Source organism: Euprymna scolopes, chromosome 41 (genome assembly GCF_053919585.1).
Source record: "Euprymna scolopes isolate OS-2025 chromosome 41, ASM5391958v1, whole genome shotgun sequence".
NCBI lineage: Eukaryota > Metazoa > Mollusca > Cephalopoda > Sepiida > Sepiolidae > Euprymna > Euprymna scolopes.
Window position 1 is genome coordinate 40388520 of NC_136522.1, and position 18363 is coordinate 40406882.

The 18363-nt window shown below is 33.3% G+C and overlaps 1 protein-coding gene across 4 annotated transcripts in view; it reads right to left on the bottom strand.

Annotated features, from left to right (window-relative positions):
* Positions 1-8382: 8382 nt before the first annotated feature.
* The window catches only part of LOC145266480 (uncharacterized), a 788679-nt gene continuing 778698 nt past the window's right edge, over positions 8383-18363 (bottom strand). For all 4 annotated transcript variants that reach the window (XM_080122199.1, XM_080122198.1, XM_080122196.1 and 1 more), the window contains one exon: positions 8383-9603. In XM_080122199.1, coding sequence (XP_079978325.1) covers positions 9521-9603 — 83 coding nt within the window. In that variant the 3' untranslated portion in view covers positions 8383-9520. The remainder of the gene's footprint in view (positions 9604-18363) is intronic.

An 18363-nucleotide genomic window follows, 5' to 3' on the forward strand; every position in this document is an offset into this window, starting at 1 on the left:
AATAAGGAGAAGAAAAAGAAGAAGAAAAAGAAGAAAAGGGGAAACCAAAGAAAACAGAAGTCATGAAACTAATAAACGAAGCGGAAATGAGGCACTAGATAAAAATGACACCTACAAATAATTGGGAGTTCTGGTCGTAGACACCATCAAAGCAACAAAAATGAAAGAGAAAATTGGAAAAGTATAGCTCAGCAGAATAAGAAAACTTTTCGAAACTAAACTATACAATAGAAACATAAAAGGTATAAACACGTGGGCAGTGTCACTAGTAACATACTCCGGAACGTTTACAGGGTGAAATAAAGAAGAATTAAGGTATTGGGCAGAAGACCAGGAAAATTCTGATGAAAGTAGAAAACAGAAAAGCAAGGGATAAGATCAGAAAAGAAAATGGGAATAGAAACAGCTACACTGGCGATTCATAAAAATGACAAAAACTGAGGCTCACGTAAACATTTGGACGTGGCTCCAAAAAAGAAAATCAAACAGAGAATTTAATCACTAGAAACAACCACACAAGATAACGCGATAAGAACCAACCCCCATCGAAGTAAATATCGACAAGAAACAAGACCACAGAAAATGCAAACTCTGTGGATAAAGAGACGAAACAATGAACCACATAATAAGTGAATGCAGCAAAGTAGCACACCCATATATAAGAATAGCCACGATCAAGTTGGGAAGGCAGTGCACTTGGACAAATACAGCTTGGACACCCAGACAAAAGGTACAAACTCAAACTGGCAGCAATATTTGAAAACGAAATCACAAACACCTAAGGGATATCGATGTGTAAAGAGATAAGCCTATCCAATCAAAAAGACCGATTGTCATAATTGATAACAAAAAGGAAATGCCATGTCTGGGTATTGACTTCACCGTTCCAGCAGATCACAGATTGAATATCAAAGACATGGTGAAGTGGCGCAAATACACAGAGCTTACCAGAGAGCTAAAAGGGATAAAGAAACATCCAGATAATATTAATAAGTACAGTGTTATGCATACACATACTAATCTATATATCTATAAAAGTGAAATTGTCTGTCTGTGTGTCTGTGTGTGTACCCTACCAAATTACTCTGTCAATTTTCAGTCTACAGACTCGAGATTTGACATAAAGGGCATTAAAATTTAGGAAAATCTTTATAATCGGTTTTCGGCCAGAAATTTGGCAGTCGAGTCGTTAAAGTTCAATGATTTGACCTTTGAAAACTCTATCAACCTCCTCCGCCAATTTTGGGTCTAAACACTTGAAATTTTACATGTAAGTTATCGATCAAACTTTTAATTTGATTTCATACCAAAACAATAAATGTCAAAGGGTCAAAATTGGATCAAAGTTTTAAAAAATGCGGTCTTTACCAAATTACTCACCCAATTTTAGTTTAAACATTTTAATTTTTACAAAAAGTTTATTCAGACATACGGCAAGCTTTTTTTTATCCGTTTTAGGCCGAAAATTTGGCTGCCAAGAGCCCAAATGTGAAAAGATTTGACCTTTGTGGTCTCTAGCAAACTATTAAGCCAATTTTAGGTCTAAAAATTTGAAATTTTACATAAAAGGTATCCAGACATGCTGCAAGCCTTTTAATGAATTTTTGGGCCAAGAAGTCAAAGTTGAAAGAGTTGACTTTTGCAGACTCTACCAAACTCCTGCGCCAATTTTGGGTCTAAACACTTGAAATTTTAGATGTAGGTTACCTGAACATGAGACAAACTTTTTAATATGTTTATACGCATGCACATGAAGTTATGAACAGTACCTAGGGCCCGAGCAAAGCCGGGCTGAACTGCTAGTATTATAAAAAGTAGTATATATTATTATAGATTTTCAGTGTTTACTTCAACAGTGCTCAATATGTGTTCTCTCTCTCTTTCTTTCTCTCTCTCTCTCTCTCTCTATATATATATATATATATATATATATATATATATATATATCCGGTGGAGATCTGGTTAGTGCTTCTCTCCTCGCTTTTTTTCATACTTGTGTGTATATATATATATATATATATATATATATATATATATATATATATATATATATATATATATATATTAAATTGTAATTCAATGAATTTCAAAGAACTCTCATTGAAATGAAATGAAGTGGTTGAGTTTATATCAAATAATTTTTATCATTCTAAGGTTTGAGGTTTGAGATGAAACTAGGAAAAATCCGGAAAAAAAGAATAATTCCTTATACGTATTTGGCCCATCTTTTTATTTTTAGTTAATTTTGGTTTTTGTTCTTATCTCTATAGTCTTCTTGTTTCTCCTCCTCCCCCGAATCAAGTCCCTATATCTTGTACACGACCTGACCTCAATTAAGCGACCGGTCAAACCTTATGATTCTTGGATTCTACTTGAAGAGATATCTATTTATATAGATGTATGTATATTAATGTGTGTATATGTATGTGTATGTATATATATGTTTATATATATGTGTGTGTATATGTATATAAATATGTGTGTGTATGTGACTATGTATATATATGTATATATGTATATTGTGTGTATGTGTGTGTTTGTATATGTGTGTTCATGTGTATATTAGGATGAATATGCACATATGTCTCACCCCACCTCCCACCACTTACCACTACCTGCTCTCCCTAACACTTCGTCCCACTAAAAATAATATAAACCTCTAATGAAAAGGTTTCCACCAGACTTTGAATTTATTATCGCTGGACCCAAAACAAATTTAAACAAGCACTTGCCCGATTCGGATATATACACAGCTATGCGGATTGCCCGGTATATAGCTTGGAAATTATTACCAAACGGATGTAAAGAACGTATAATATGGATTTTACCAAGCAAGTTGGATCAACAAAAACATTCATATCCTTTTTCTACAAATCCTCCTGCTACAGGACTTCTGATAAATTTATTATTTTCACTTTGACTTTCCATGTCTCACTGACTTTAGCAAATAGGGTGCATACCTTTATAACTATTTGCTAATATTTTCTCTCCTCTGATGAGATGGTAGACACCGAAACCCTATAGGTTAAGGAGATTAATTTTCTAAAACATTCTTTGTCTTGCTTAGAATAATAAAAATTCTTTGATATGAAACTCAACCACTTCATTTCATTTCAATGAGAGTTTTTTGAAATTCATTGAATTACAATTTAATTTATTTGCTCTATCTTGCATATCGAGCAATTCTTGTTTGGATGGGATAACTTATAGAATATTACTGCCAGTAATATTTTGTAAACCTACAATCTCACGTTTACATAACCACTGATTGTTAAATAAAAACTATTCCGAAGTATATATATATATATATATATATATATATATATATATATATATATATATAAAGGTGAACGTGTCTGTCTGTCTGTCTGTCTGTGTACATTTCCCTACGCAATAACTCTGTCAATTTTTAGTCTATAGACTCGAAATTTGAAATACCGGGTACTGAGATTTGGGAAAATCGATGTGACGGGTGTCAGCCAGAAATCTGGCTGTTAAGGGGTCAAATTTCAACGATTTGACCTTTAAGAACTCTACCAAACTCCTCCGCCAATTGTGGGTCTAAACACTTGAAATTTTAGATATAGGTTCCTTGGACATGGATATAACTTAATAACTTGATTTGAGTCCAAAAAAATAAATGTTAAGGGGACATAATAGGGGTCAAAGTTTAAAAAAATTGACCGCTTTTTCTTTTTCTTTTTTTTTTCTCAACATACACCTCCAAACACCCGGGCAACGTCGGGCTGAAATGCTAATATATATATATATATATATATATATATATATATATATATATATATATATATATATATAATTCACAGACACGTATTTGTAAAGATAAAAAAAAACGAGGAGAGAAGCACTAACCAAATAGTGAAAACTATTAGTGAGTAGTAGTAGTAGTAGTAGTAGTAGTAGTAGTAGTAGTAGTAGTAGTAATCTAATAATTGCCTCGTATTTCTGTAGGTAATCTTCAACTAGTTTCATTATGAAACAAGAAGAAATAAACAACGTGTTTCTTATTTTAATAAACGCCAACAAATAATTTCTAGCTCGATGATTAAACATTTATTTTGTTTTGTTTTTTATTTGTTGATCTAGCACCAACTAATCATTAGTCTAATTCAAACGTTTAGCCAATGATTAGCAAGAAGACTTCCCCTAGAAAGCGATTACATGTTATTCACTTCATAATATCCATTGGTATCGGTTGCTAAAACGATTTTTTCAAATATAATATCAATAAAGCTTCGGAACAACGAAGGTCATCTGATTATCTTATCATAGCTTATGCATGGCTCGGGCTAAGAGTTTGTTTAAGCTGATTTGCGTAGAGCCAGCTTCACTTTTTCGCCCTATTTAGCCTGATCTAACAGCAGCGGTCGGGACAGACGGAACCTAGGTGGGATTCAAAAGCTGAAGAAGTATGGACGTCTTCATACATACAAGGCATGGTATTCTCAATTAATTACGTAGTTTTAATGTTGCTTAATTTTGGTGATTTTATGAAAACAGATGCGTGAACGTGATTATCTGGCATTATGCATAATACCAATAATGAGGATAAAGAGAACATATGGAATTGGACGAGCCACCTTCGAGATTATCATGTTGATCGACATTTGCTGCGTTTAATTCTCGTTGCAATTAACAAACATTCACTAATGATTAACATTTTGCTAGAACCTTCTTTTAGTTTCAATTGTACTAAAAAAATCACATTTCTATTCACACGTAAGTTATATGATAATATTGAAATCCAAATATATTAGAACAGTACAGCTGTCATAGTGATTTTTGACAAATGATAGACCGCCATGTTTCTCTAATCTGTAAAAATCTTGATGGAAAACGTGATAATCTTATCTGACTAGTTTGCTGGGCGGCCTACGGATGTGTATATTTGTGTATAACGCGCTATCAATTTCTTTCTGGTAGTCTACCTTAATTTTGATGATAAAGTATATTTCGGAATTTAAATTTTATCATAGTTATGGCTTCACAGCATGTTTTACTTGTAGCCGTAAGGCTAAAGCTAAACACGGGCTCATTTCCATCCAAGAAAAATACCCAGTTGTTCAAACACACCAGGTGGATGATTTATAATTAAGGTGACATCAAGTCAGCTAGCAAAACGCGAAATCTGAGGGGAAGGTAGTCAGAAAATCAGTGTTAAACCTAGTAGTAGTAGTGATGTAATATGGCGTATTTTCCTGTAACATATTACAGGAAAATACGCCTTATTACATCACTACTACTACTACTACTACTACGACTACTACTACCATTAGTAGTAGTAGTAGTAGTAGTAGTATATACCCTCCCTAAAGTCACAGTGGTACGAATATCGATTGATACTACAGAGCCTGTGATCTGGAAGGTCTCAGAGGATGGAAAAAACGAGGAAGGATAGCACCGTCCAGATGTCGAGTGGAATGGTGTCGAGAGTACTGAAATCATTATGGGGCTAACCATAGAAGAATAGCTGACCGTTATAAGCGAAAAATCGATGATAAATGTTTGGTGCGAGAACATTTAGTGCCAATAATGAGGTAAGGATGCGAATAGTACAAATATCGGAGGTGGAGTTGTCATTTAGATTCCAAGAGACGCTTACTATTTTATCAATGAGACACAGTCAGAACTTCTAGATAATAATAATAATAATAATAATAATAATAATAATAATAATAATAATAATAATAATAAAAACAGAATAATAATAATAGTTATAATAACAACAATAATAATAATTAGTACCACACGTATTGTCAGTCATAGCCCAGAGAAGACCAACGGCTGTTGCGATGACACAAAGTTATCAAAAGAGGTAGAAGTTTGTGGAAATATAGAAAGATTTGTTGTAACGCAGACTTCAGGCCGATCACCGTGAAAATCAGAGAGAGAGATAGAGAGAGAGCGAGAGAGAGAGCGAGAGCAAGGGAAAGAGAGATAGATAGAGAAAGTGTAATAAGAAAACCAAAAACTAACACTATCTAGACATTGTAATAAAAATATAAACGAAACTTGCTCATCAATAAGCATGGCAAAATACAATAGCATCAATGGGAGATGATAATAATGTATATCTTAAAATTCAAGCTAATTGAGGTAGAAATAGACAAAAACTGGTCAAACTGCATCGCTGACGCAGATCCGCAGCTGGTCTCTTAGCATAACTCAGCCATTTTAATATTTCAGGTATCAACTTTTACAGTCAAAGGGCAAGATATGGATAATATTGCAATCCGTATCGACGTTGCCTCCACAGTATGTAGTGGTCTAGACATGAAATCAAGCTCTCAACAAAACTGAGAATACACCAAGCACTAATAAACACATTATTGCTGCTCGGCTGCGCAAAGAAGATCGAGGTCTTCGACATGTGTTGCCTACGACAGCAACTTCGCTGTTTTTGAACGCCCTGAAAAGGAATTCATTCACAAGTTCATGGCTGAAAGCGCATCCGCTGGCTGGAGTAAGCACAAAATTGGCCAAACTAAATACATGGATTAAAATGATGAAGCAGCCGATAGTTGACCGCTTGCTGGAACCAAGAATAATTGGACTCACCTGCTAATCGGCATAGGTAGACCGGCTCGAGGCTAAATATGGTGAAATTATTTGGAACTAGCTAACCCACTACCCTAGGTTAATGTGTCACACATAAAGTAAAATACAAATATAAAAAAAAACACAGCTATTTCAATATATATTATCCCAATTGTCAAAAGGGAAATATCTGGAATGTCGTTTACTGAAGAGATGCCATATATTCAGCAGAACAAGGGGCACACAAAGACAACTTTTGTCTATCTGTATTCGCTGTGTGGAAAGTAATTTATTGAAATAAAAAAGAAATAAAAGAATTAAATGTGCATAGCATAGGGTTCAATTTAGAACTCAGTATCTGCACTGATTCGTCAGATGCTTCTCAAACCACCTGAGTACCGCATGGACTGGTTTTATTTTATGATGAGTCATCATTTATCAAGGGTAAAACTCGAGAATTAGTGTTCATGAGATCTATAAATTCACAAATTTAAGGGAATATCATAAACCGATGCACAATCATTTTCTTACGAGTTAAATGCTGATGGGTACTATGAGAGGAGTCAACATGTTCATATACCAACTAAAAACTCATTGCTTTTAAATCTATCGATTTTATAAACTCTCATACTCGAGTCTTTCTGATAATTTTTTGTCGTATTAGTAAACGAAGAACGTTAGGCGTTAAATCAGTTGATGCGGTTCCCAGGCGGTTTGTGTAGCTGATAACGGATATTCGCGTCCATGTTGAATTCTAAATAAAATCCCTTGCTTATTGCCACTCAAATACATGAGAAGATTAACCATCGATGCCAAAAAGATATCAATAGTAAACGGCTGTCTCTCCAAGTGTAAGAGAAAACCAATATTCGTTATTCCGAACGACTGCAGAATGGTTATCGAAAGAAGTTGAGAGTGCTGGAAATCTGGAAAAATATGTTGTCACTGAAAATCTAGCCAACATTACTTGTTATTGCCAATAAGCCATCACAAAAATAAATAATAATATAATATAATATATATATAAACAATAATATATATATATATATATATATATATATATATATATATATATATATATATATATAATGATTTGTCTGGCATAGCCCCGTTTGAATACCAAACGGGACAATGTCAGAAGTTAAATGGCTGGCAGAGATTTTAGTGCTGTTTGGGGTTGCAAGGGTCACACTCGGAATGATTAACGGTAACTGTGTTTCCGTAAAAGCGAGAAGATCCATTGTTGCGTAGAAAGATGTGAATGGAACAGAGAATTCCTGAAACTGGACACCCACGAGCCAGACCACGCTCCTGCTAAACGTTCCCTAACCCGTCCATAAGTAACTTGCCCATTATTCCTTTTATAAACTCAGCCAAATATAATCATGCCAAAACTCACTGACATTACACATCCTCTTGACTTTATTTCTTTTGTTACAACCCGCATTTTGTCTGGTGTGTAGTAGTGAGGGTATATTGTGGTTTTAGGAATTAACAAGGAAATCATGTCCAAAGGTTGTGTTCGCTCTTATTTATCGACAACCGAAGTCATATATCACAAATGTTGAATTGATTCATTTCTAAGTTGTCACCGGTGTAAGCTACTATCATAAAATAATAACAGGATTTACTCTTTTCAAATGGAACTGCGTTTTTTCTGAAATTTTATAAAACTTATTAATAAATGATGATCGCAATAATAAATGAACAATTATAAGCAGAAGAAGAGGGAGAAAGAAAGATAGAAAGAAGTAGAAGTAGAAGAAGAAAAAGGGTAATAGATTGTCATTTAAAATCGAGTTTAAAAAATTCAGAGGAACGACCAAATTCAATATTCTATTTTAAATTTAAAATGAATTTTGTTCTTTTTTCTTTTCTAGGTAAAAAAGCGAATTTCATGGCATATAATAACAGTCGTATTAATATTAAAGAGACTTTAGTGTTAGCTTTAGTGTAAAAACAACAATATATATATGTATATACATATACATGCATACATATCTGTCAGCGTACGTAGATACGTACATAGCGAAAAACATGCCTGTACAAGGTACGTATTTACATACGACTATATGTATGCAGACAAAAAAACAAAAACAAAAAACAAACAAACAAAAACAATGAATAAACAAATGTTTGTTTGTGTTACCAGTCTTTTAGCTGGAGAGTTTCTATCAAAGTGTTTTTCTGTTTGTGTGTACAAAACGAAGGAAGAAGAATGGAAAGAAAACTGGATCGTGATGCAATTATTTAAGGGTTGCATGTCGGACATCTTTGAAACGTCACCGAATTTTATCATAATACCGTTGTATGTGGATTATCTCTCTTTGTAGTGGCCATTTTTTCTTTTCTATTCATCATTTTTGAAATTTATTATTTTTTTATTTGAGTTTTATAAAAAAAATGTGTTTCATCATTTTTCACTTGTCAAACACATGTTTCAAAGTTTTATTGAAAAAATTGCATTTTCATTAAACACAATGTTTGACGGCTGAGTGACTGATTTTTTAACAATTTTCTAGCTTTAATTGAATCAATATTTCTTTTATTTCCTTTTGTATCTTTTTCGTTGTCTCTTTCCTTCTCCTTTAATATTCTTTATTTTTCCAAATATTATAATTCGTTTTAACACATTCCTCAAAGAAGAAAATGATGAGTATATTTTCCCTTTCAAATGCCTTAACTGATTTTTGTATATACAGCGAAACAAAACAAAATATATAAACATAACAAGTTTGATAACAATCGAGTTAATGTTTGTTTTTATTGTTACTTTTTATTAGTTCATCCTTGTCAGCGGACAAATTGTTGGGTATCACGATTTTTAATTTGCGCATTTCGAAGAAGCATAAGTGGGCAGATGAGTTCAGTTCGTCCAATGATTTGTCACATCTATTACCTAGACTCCAAACGGTGACAAGTTTCCAGATGGTGACAAGTTTCTCGTTTGAGGGCATTCGTCGACTTAGGAATCACGAAATGAAACGATGGTTGGTGTGCTGCGTTCAGGAACTGACGAAGATCCACATATATCTTTCAGTTTTTGCACTTTGAAAAGAGAAAAAAGAAAAAAAAACAAAAGCATTAGTATAACCAAATTACGATATATTCACGTTTTACTGAAATAAAGATATTCCCATAAAATGTTATATCCTCAAAATATCAGTAAAATTTGGAATGAATCAATAAAACTAATTCTCCGTCCACTACATTCAATTCTTAAACTATCTAATATCGAAGCTTAAAACTGCTAATATGTAAATATATAATAATGCCGTGTTTTATGCTAAATCTACAAGTTATCACTTCAAAAATATAACTGATTTTTTTAGTTCTTAATTTTGCATTTGTAATAAAAATGGATTGCTGTAATTTGCGAAAAATGTCGTCTTTTATGACTCATCCTGAATTTGTTCTCTGTTGTGACCATAAGCTTCAATAAGAAATCAAAAGAAAGGAATAGTGACAATCTATAAATATAACGAACACAACCGATAGCTCTGGGCCATTCGTTGTGATATGGATTGATAAGCTGATCATTAATAGTCATAATTTAATCATTTTATTTTTTATCATATTAGTACGACTTGTCTTCACAGTTTCTCATATATACACACGCACACGCATATATAATATTTTCACAAAATCAAAACAATGAAAATGATAAAAATGAGAGCATCATATGATGTATATTAATATTCGTTACAATTCGTTTCCGGACCATTTGGACAATTTCAAACGTTTATTCAAAAATTGATTCAAAAATTTATTCAAAAGTTTATTCAAACTTTTTTCAAAAATATTCCTTAATAGCCACTCTTCAGTCGGCGAATACACTATTTATACATATTAGAACATATTTCTAATCTCAATTTAAGAGAGAAAGTAGTAAAACCTTCCTCAAGCAAATTCTTCTATGTTTTTTGTTTAATTAATTTCCGTTAGTCATGGAATTTATAAACCACCTCATTTTCGTATTTCTAATTTATAAATTATATTTCAACCAATTACCTATCTTAATATCATATTTTACCCCTGTGTGTTCTTTATTAAAGTAATTAATTTTTATTCTCTAAATTATTTATTTAATTGTTAATTAATATATATGTATATATGTATATTGTTGAATTAATATATATATATATATGCGTATGTGTATACGATATCTATCTATCTATCTATCTCTCTCTCTCTATATATATAACTATATATATATAACGAGAGAGATAGAGGGAATGAGATAGAGATAGATATGTACATACATGTTTAAATATGCAATATATAATAGAATAATTTCACAGAAAACTTTCATGGCAAGTTTACTCTAACACTTGATATTTTTTAATTTTCTGCAAAATTTCACTGTCGCCCTACAATAGTACCTAAATAAGTTACAGATACTCTATATGTGATACTATAAAGTGGACCTGGGGTGGACTTGAGTCACTAAGATGAATTCCAAGATTATTTCTGAACTGATAAAAGATTTCATTAAAAACAAATCAGAACAAAAAATAGGAGTGTGTCATTTTTGTATGTCGCATGCAGTTATCTAGCTATTCATCTCTTTAACTACGGCGTTTTATATTAATTATAATACAGAACGCTGACAATACAAAGACTACTACAAGTGAAACCTTGTGGACAAGCTGAGAACAAGTAAAATTTATTTACATTAAATATTGTTGGATTAAATATATTTGAATAACAGAAAAAAACAATTTGAATTTTATCAACGATTTAATGATGACATGTTTTTAATTCTTTTCCTTATTATTCTAGTTTTTCGTCGCAATAAAAAAATGAACACCTGTTAATTTGACACGTAAAAACTGAAAAAAAATAGTTGTAATCTTTAAGATTCGCTCATTTATTGTCATACGTTTCGCTCTATACGAATGGTCGATCATCGATAAGTTCTTCTCTTCGGAATTTCAAGTTTGGCGTTTGAAAAAAATGTCTTTAATAATACTTTTAAAATTTATTCAATATATATATATATCATATCATAACTTGCCGTTTTCGTGTGCATTATGTGACATCATTGTTCTATGACATCAGGCTTTGAGGCATGATATCATAGAACATGTAATCATACACAGTAAACGACGTCACAAAATAATCACGTCATTCATCAAACAGAAGAGGGCAAAAGAGATTCATTATGGCATTTTATTAAGATAACTAAACCCAACTGTCTAGATCCCTGTATTTTCATAAAGTCTACAACCAATAAAACCAGTTTCAGGGTGACTGTAGCAGTGAAAGATTACCCAGAAGATGTCAATGAAAACGGCTTAATCTTTTATCGGATTATAATGTGTGATTGCGACAGAAAATTCAACGGATTTTCAAGGTTACGTATCAATGATTTACGCTGTTGCGAGCAACATAATTTTGATAGCGGAGCATAAAAATCGAATCATCATATGACAAATCAGAATAAGGCAAGAATTTAGTAGCATAACAGTAAAATGCGCGAACCCGATATAATTTACCGCGTTTACGTGACTTTGATTGATGATTTTTTTAGTGTAATATTATGAATAGACAAAAAACATTTTAATAAGATAAACAGGTTCGTTGTATGTTCAGTCTAGTTGAAACCTTTGTTGGTTTCAGTGACGAAACTGAATTATGACCTGGATTGGTGGCTGATGGGGACAAGATGTCGCACGTACTATCATATATAGTATATTAAAAGAATAAGGACAAATTATATTTAGCGAAACTCGGTTAACCGTCGGGTAATAAAGAGATTTTAGTCTTTTATACAAATCCTATAGAACTCCTTTCGTCTCACGTTAAAAGACGAAATGACTTTCATTCACTGTTTTCATTCAAACGCCATATGGTCTTTCTCTATATCTATTTCGCTCGTCGTTATTTATCCTAAAAAGTTCTGTTTTATCTCCCTTATCTCTCTCCTTGTTTTCCTTTCCACCTAGTTATAATGTATAGAGCAATGGTTTAACGCCCACTAAATGTGGTGAGGCACGTTAAATCTGGATGAGTTTTATGAAACAAATTTTTTTTTTACACTTTTTTACGCTTATTTATAAACGAAATAACGTTTTAATAGGGGTATAGAATCTTATTTTAGTCACAGGAAAGCAAAAATGACTGCAAAATAACACTTGGACAATATAACAAAACCAAACTAAAACATACAACTAATTGACGGCAATAAACAATGAATATTCTACGGAAGCACCGTCAGTATCAATTGAAACTTATCCCTCTGGCATTGAACTTCAGGATCATGGTAGCAATCGACGGTCTGATGGATCGTGGAGCAAAGCTTTAAATTTCGACCAGTGATGCTAACAAAGGATTTCATAGTGACCTCTACCCTGGGAATAGGCTGGGTGATGAGTTAACCTCAAAATAAGTGGTTAAGAATGGGAGTTCCTGTCTCTGAGTTTTAAGTGATTAACCGATGTTTCTGATGCTTTCTCCACCCTTTAGATGTGGCCCAGGGGATGGAGTTTGCTTGGATATACTTGATGTATATTACTGCAAGAATTAAATCATCTCATTGAATAATTAATGGATTATTTGTTGTCTTTTCAATTTATTATATTATTCCTGTCAATAAAACTAGAAAAAATAGCAACAGCTATACGGCACGACAAACACTTGTTTCTGTTGACGAGCAGCATGAATACCAAAATCATTTTCCCATTGATAAAAGTAACGTTGGGGTTAGCATCAATCTGTTACTAGTGGAACGATCTCTAGTATTCTAGTTTTCTATCACCGACATTCACTAAACGCAATAAAGTATACTTTAAAACTTTACAAGTGGGGCTAAGAGTTGAAAGACTTCAACTTACTTCCAATAGTACTAAAAAGTATTTTTTTGTTTTTGTTTATTTTCTAATAGGCATCATCACTTATCAAGGTCAAGAGGCCACTCGAGGATAAGGGTTAAAGAGTGTACAGTAGAAATTGGACAATATAGTAATCGTTAATAATGAAAATTCGGTACATGTGTTAACTTATATGGAACGGTTCATCAAAAACTTGTTTACGTTAGACTTGAAGACAAATATATTGTAGTCAGCTGGAAATCAGGAAAACAGAAGACAATTCCACAGGCATGCAGTTCTAAGAAAGAAACTTTGTTCATGGAATCTATGTTTAGGTTTAGGTACAGATAAAGAGTGAGGGAAATTAGTGATAGTGTTTTCTGCTAGACAGGTGTTTCTTGTGAAAGTTTGGCGAGGGGGTACCATAGATTGGAGCTCAGCCGAGCACTTGCCATGAAAATAACGATAAAACAGAGACAAACTCACAAAATCTCTTCTACGAGAAAGAGGTTGCAAGGAAGAGAAAAGGACACCCCTTACGAGGATACGAAGTCTATTTTGAACTCTATCAAGGCAGAAGTCCTTTCTAGCAACTCCTGCCCAGATGTGGTAACAGTACTCCACCCCTGGACGTACCTGGCTCTCTTGATAGAGAATTATATCAGCAGTGAGATATCTACTAGATCGATAGAACGATCCCACCATTTTTCCAGCGGCCCTGGCAACAGATTTAATGTATGTGTTCTATTTAAGATAGTAAGAAGTAAAGGTCAAGCCCAGACGCTTGTCAAAACATGAGACCTCCACAAGACGAGAGCCATTCATTTCAGTTGATGCCAGATGGGGATCAGAGCATTGATGATGTAAATATAAAAGCTTGGTTTCAGATGCATTAAAAGTAAGAAGTCACCTCTTTCCCCATTGTACCACTTGCTCAAGATCAGAGGAGAGATAATCAGAGAGAACTTGGTCCTTTACGGTCTTAGATGTGCTACCATAGATAGTAGTGTCATCAGCATAGATGTCTACGAATGATGTAAGGATGTGATTTGGAAGATCATTAAGAAGAGATTTGGGCCCAGGATGGACCCCTGAGGGACTCCAGCATTAATACTGAGAGCTTCTGATGTCTTCCCATCAGCTACTACTCTTATGAACCCATCAGAGAAAATGATTTAATAATTGAGAAGACATTTCCAGCTATACCGTACATAAATAAAACGTTTCCATTAGGTTGGTGGAAAAATAATGTCGTTTTTGACGCTTAACTTTATATAAAAACGACATTATTTTTGCACCAACCTAAAAGTAAAGGATTTAAGGAAGGGCACTTCAATACACCTTCTTTAAATGTTTTTTTTTGTATGGACAAGAGTCTAGTGAACCTGGAAGTTTTACAAGTGTAAGCGCCAGAAATGCCAAAGAGAAAAATCAAGTTAACTTTGATTTAATATCAATTCTTTGCAGAAGATACATCTGGTGCACTAAAAACATCTACAACTGGTGCTAAAAAGGACAGTTCTTTTTAACTTTTACTTTTTGCAAGTTATAACAAGAGGGGTCAGTCATGAAAAACCTAAACTTCACAAGGATTTACTACGAAAATTACAAACTTTAAATACTGAAACATTCTCCCAATGGTGTTACAAATGTGACGTGTAGTGAAATCCAACTGCTTATCAGTAGCGATTCTTCAAGCTGATTTATCTTATTGAACTTTCGACAATTTATAATAAAGGGGATCCATCAGCAAAAATATTCTCATGAACTCCTACCTCGAAACTCCTTGATGTTCGAAAAAGAGTGTAGTGGACCCGAAGCTTGTTCCAATGTTGATAAGAATGCATACTGCAAGAGACACCAACTTTCTGCTATTAAGAACTATCTTAATATGTGTGCTAGTAAGCGATAGTTCTTCTATTTAATGAATCTTTTACTGTCACTAGTTTAACGATGAAAACACTTTAATTTCATACCGTGCCCCACAAAAAGGGTTTATTCCAACCAACCTTGAATTGTTATGAGTGTAAGCAAGAGATTCGTGATGAAAACCAGTGTTATGGCAAAGAGTTTAGTCAACCCCAACATATTGAAGAATTATTCAGCAAGATTAAGATAGATAGATACAGAAAGAGAGAGAGAGGGGGAGAAGGAGAGAGGGAGAAAGAGAAAGCGAGAGGGGAGACGGAGAGACGGAGAGAGGGAGAGAGAGAACAGAGAAAGAAAAAAAGTTTATATACTTCTAAACGAATTATTCGACGTGCAAAATTGTGAAAACTTTGAAACTTTTTACTTCATTTTTAATAGAAACTTAGTTTAATTTAGTTTTGTATAAAGAGAATAAGATGGAGCGAAACAAAAATGGGAAAAGAGTCAGGGAAAGAAATAGAGAAAACCAGAGAGGACTGGAAAAGAGAGCAGGAGATACAGAAAAAATAGATCAAGAAAGTGATTGAGAGAAAAGAGAAGAGAGAAGAGAGAAAGAGAAATAAAAAGAGAGACAAAATAGTTTGAGAGAAATAGAAAACAAAAGAAAGATAAAAGTGCGAACAAATAAGAGAGACAGAATGACAAGGGAGACAGAAGGGAAGATGAGAATGTTTCCGAAAGATAAAAGAGATGCATAAAAACGAAAAAAAAAGCAGTAGATAGATAGATAGCAAGAGAGTACCAGAATCACAACATTTCTCTCATTTTGGCTCCAGTGAAACAAATGCCCGTATATATTTTCATTTCCTTTCTTTATTGTTTGTACTTAATATCTTAACCACGACTTTTCTATACACACATTACGGCATTTTCTTGTAAAAACACTGATACGTGTCTTCTAAGTAATAACTGTTTTAAAATACGTGGTTTTAAACATGTTGTCAATCGGACGTCAGGGGAAATCATCGATCACTATATATAACTCGTGTCAGAACTGTTGGTTAGTGAAAAAACCTGTTTCTATTCCTTGTTTGCAGTCTTTGGCCTGATTACACATAATCGCCTAGGTTATCTTCTGTAACCTTCATGAACTCATTGCCTGCAGTCATGTAACTGTTTAACGTCTATATAATGGCTTCAGTTAATGTAATAAGTATAATAATAATAATTCTCATAATTTTGTGCGTATTCCTCCTTCCTCAATGTCAACATTGAATGTTTACTAACATTCACAATCAATTCGTCAATCCAAGCATATTTCGTACAAATTAAATTCACCTATGTCTAATCACATGGATGAATATCCGACAGTTTCTATTGCATTCATGTAAAGCATACATTGATTCGATGTGTAAAATTATGAAAACTTTGAAACCTTTTACTTCGTTTTTAATTTTGATAACTATTTTTCAGGAAGAGTCTCGAGATTGTTTTCACAGACTTGCAATTTTGATAACTTACACAAATAAGCATCTGGCGGTTAAAGTCCGCTGCCCCCACTGACAGTCTAACAAATAATTTTTAGTGTAAGAAGTTGAAAACGCACCTGAATATTTCCCAACCAGTATTGAGCACTAGTGGCTATTACGGTGTATTAGATACAACTTTAGCGTGCTTACAATGCAGAGGTGTGCATTCAGAATATATATCAGCGAATAACGATAAAATTAATTTAGCCATTCATATCTGTAAATTGGTGTCGCATTTACATGCACTGAATTTCGTTTGGTTGCAGGTTAAGATTGTTTTATCAATTTTAGCAATAGCTGGCATTTTGGAGTGCTCACTCCTTATCTACCTCTCCTGATTCGGACACTTGTTTTGTTTTGTTTCTCTCACGAAATATCAAATAATTTATTTTAAGGTTTCAATACAATTCATTGTTACCGATCCCCTATATAAAATGAATTAAAACTAAGTTGATGAAAATATTAAATTGCTGGTTTATCAATTTGCCTATCTTATTAATTGAGCAAATACTCATCTCTAAGGTACTTCCTTATTGAGATGTCTTTCAAAAATGTACTTTGATCGATGAGTCACAGCACAGAAAAATAAATCGTCGTAGTGTATTGTCATATGCTTATTATATGACAGAAGCCGGGATTCAGGCGAAACTTTCTTTAATCTGTTATCATTTGACGGAAGAAGGTCAATATAAGATTCTGGTCAAATTCTTATAATAAACAGAATATAACCATGACCGTGCATAATTGAGAGAGACATCAGGTATGGACAACTCTTCGCGGGGAAAACCATGAAGCAAATGATTAGGATTTGAACACAATTTAATTGTATTCTATTGGACGCGACGAAATATCTGTTCGGTGGATCACGTATGCCATTTTAATTTGGAGTTTATTTAGCTCTGATAGCGTTCCAACCAAAATACAGCCTCAATTTGCTTTACGGGTTGTGAGGTGGTACACTATTTGCCATAAACCCCAGTTCCACTCTGACCCCGAATGGTACGCAAAAGTAAATTAAACTAAGTTAATATATATATATATATATATATATATATATATATATATATATATATATATATATATATATATATATTAACTTAGTTTAATTTAGTTTTGCGTGAAGAGAATAGGGATGAAGTGAAAACCTTCGTGAAAATTCAGATACTTCCGACTTTTGTGAAAGTTTCTACAATAAATATTAGAAATCTATTAATATGTATTCTCCCAATTTCAATTCCGTTGCAATATTTTGAAGAGGTTTTAGATGGCATAACCAGTTGAAAGCGAAAAATTTTCAGATTTGCATGAAATTTTATTCATAATTTTTGAAAACGCATCCCATGAATGCAACTGATTTTAAACAAAATGGGTACAAGGATTCTAGATCCAAGCTCAGCATTTAAGATAGTGCTTTTAACTAGTGAAGCTAACAGTTGGACAATCTAGGCGACTGCAACATACTGCCAATAATACTAAAAAAATGCTTTTCTAGTAAATCCATCCTTCTAAGGAATTAATGAAACCCACTACAATGCACTTTCTTTTCAATGTTTTGTTTTCATTTAGAAAAAAAGAGTGTAGTGAACCTAAAAGTTCTA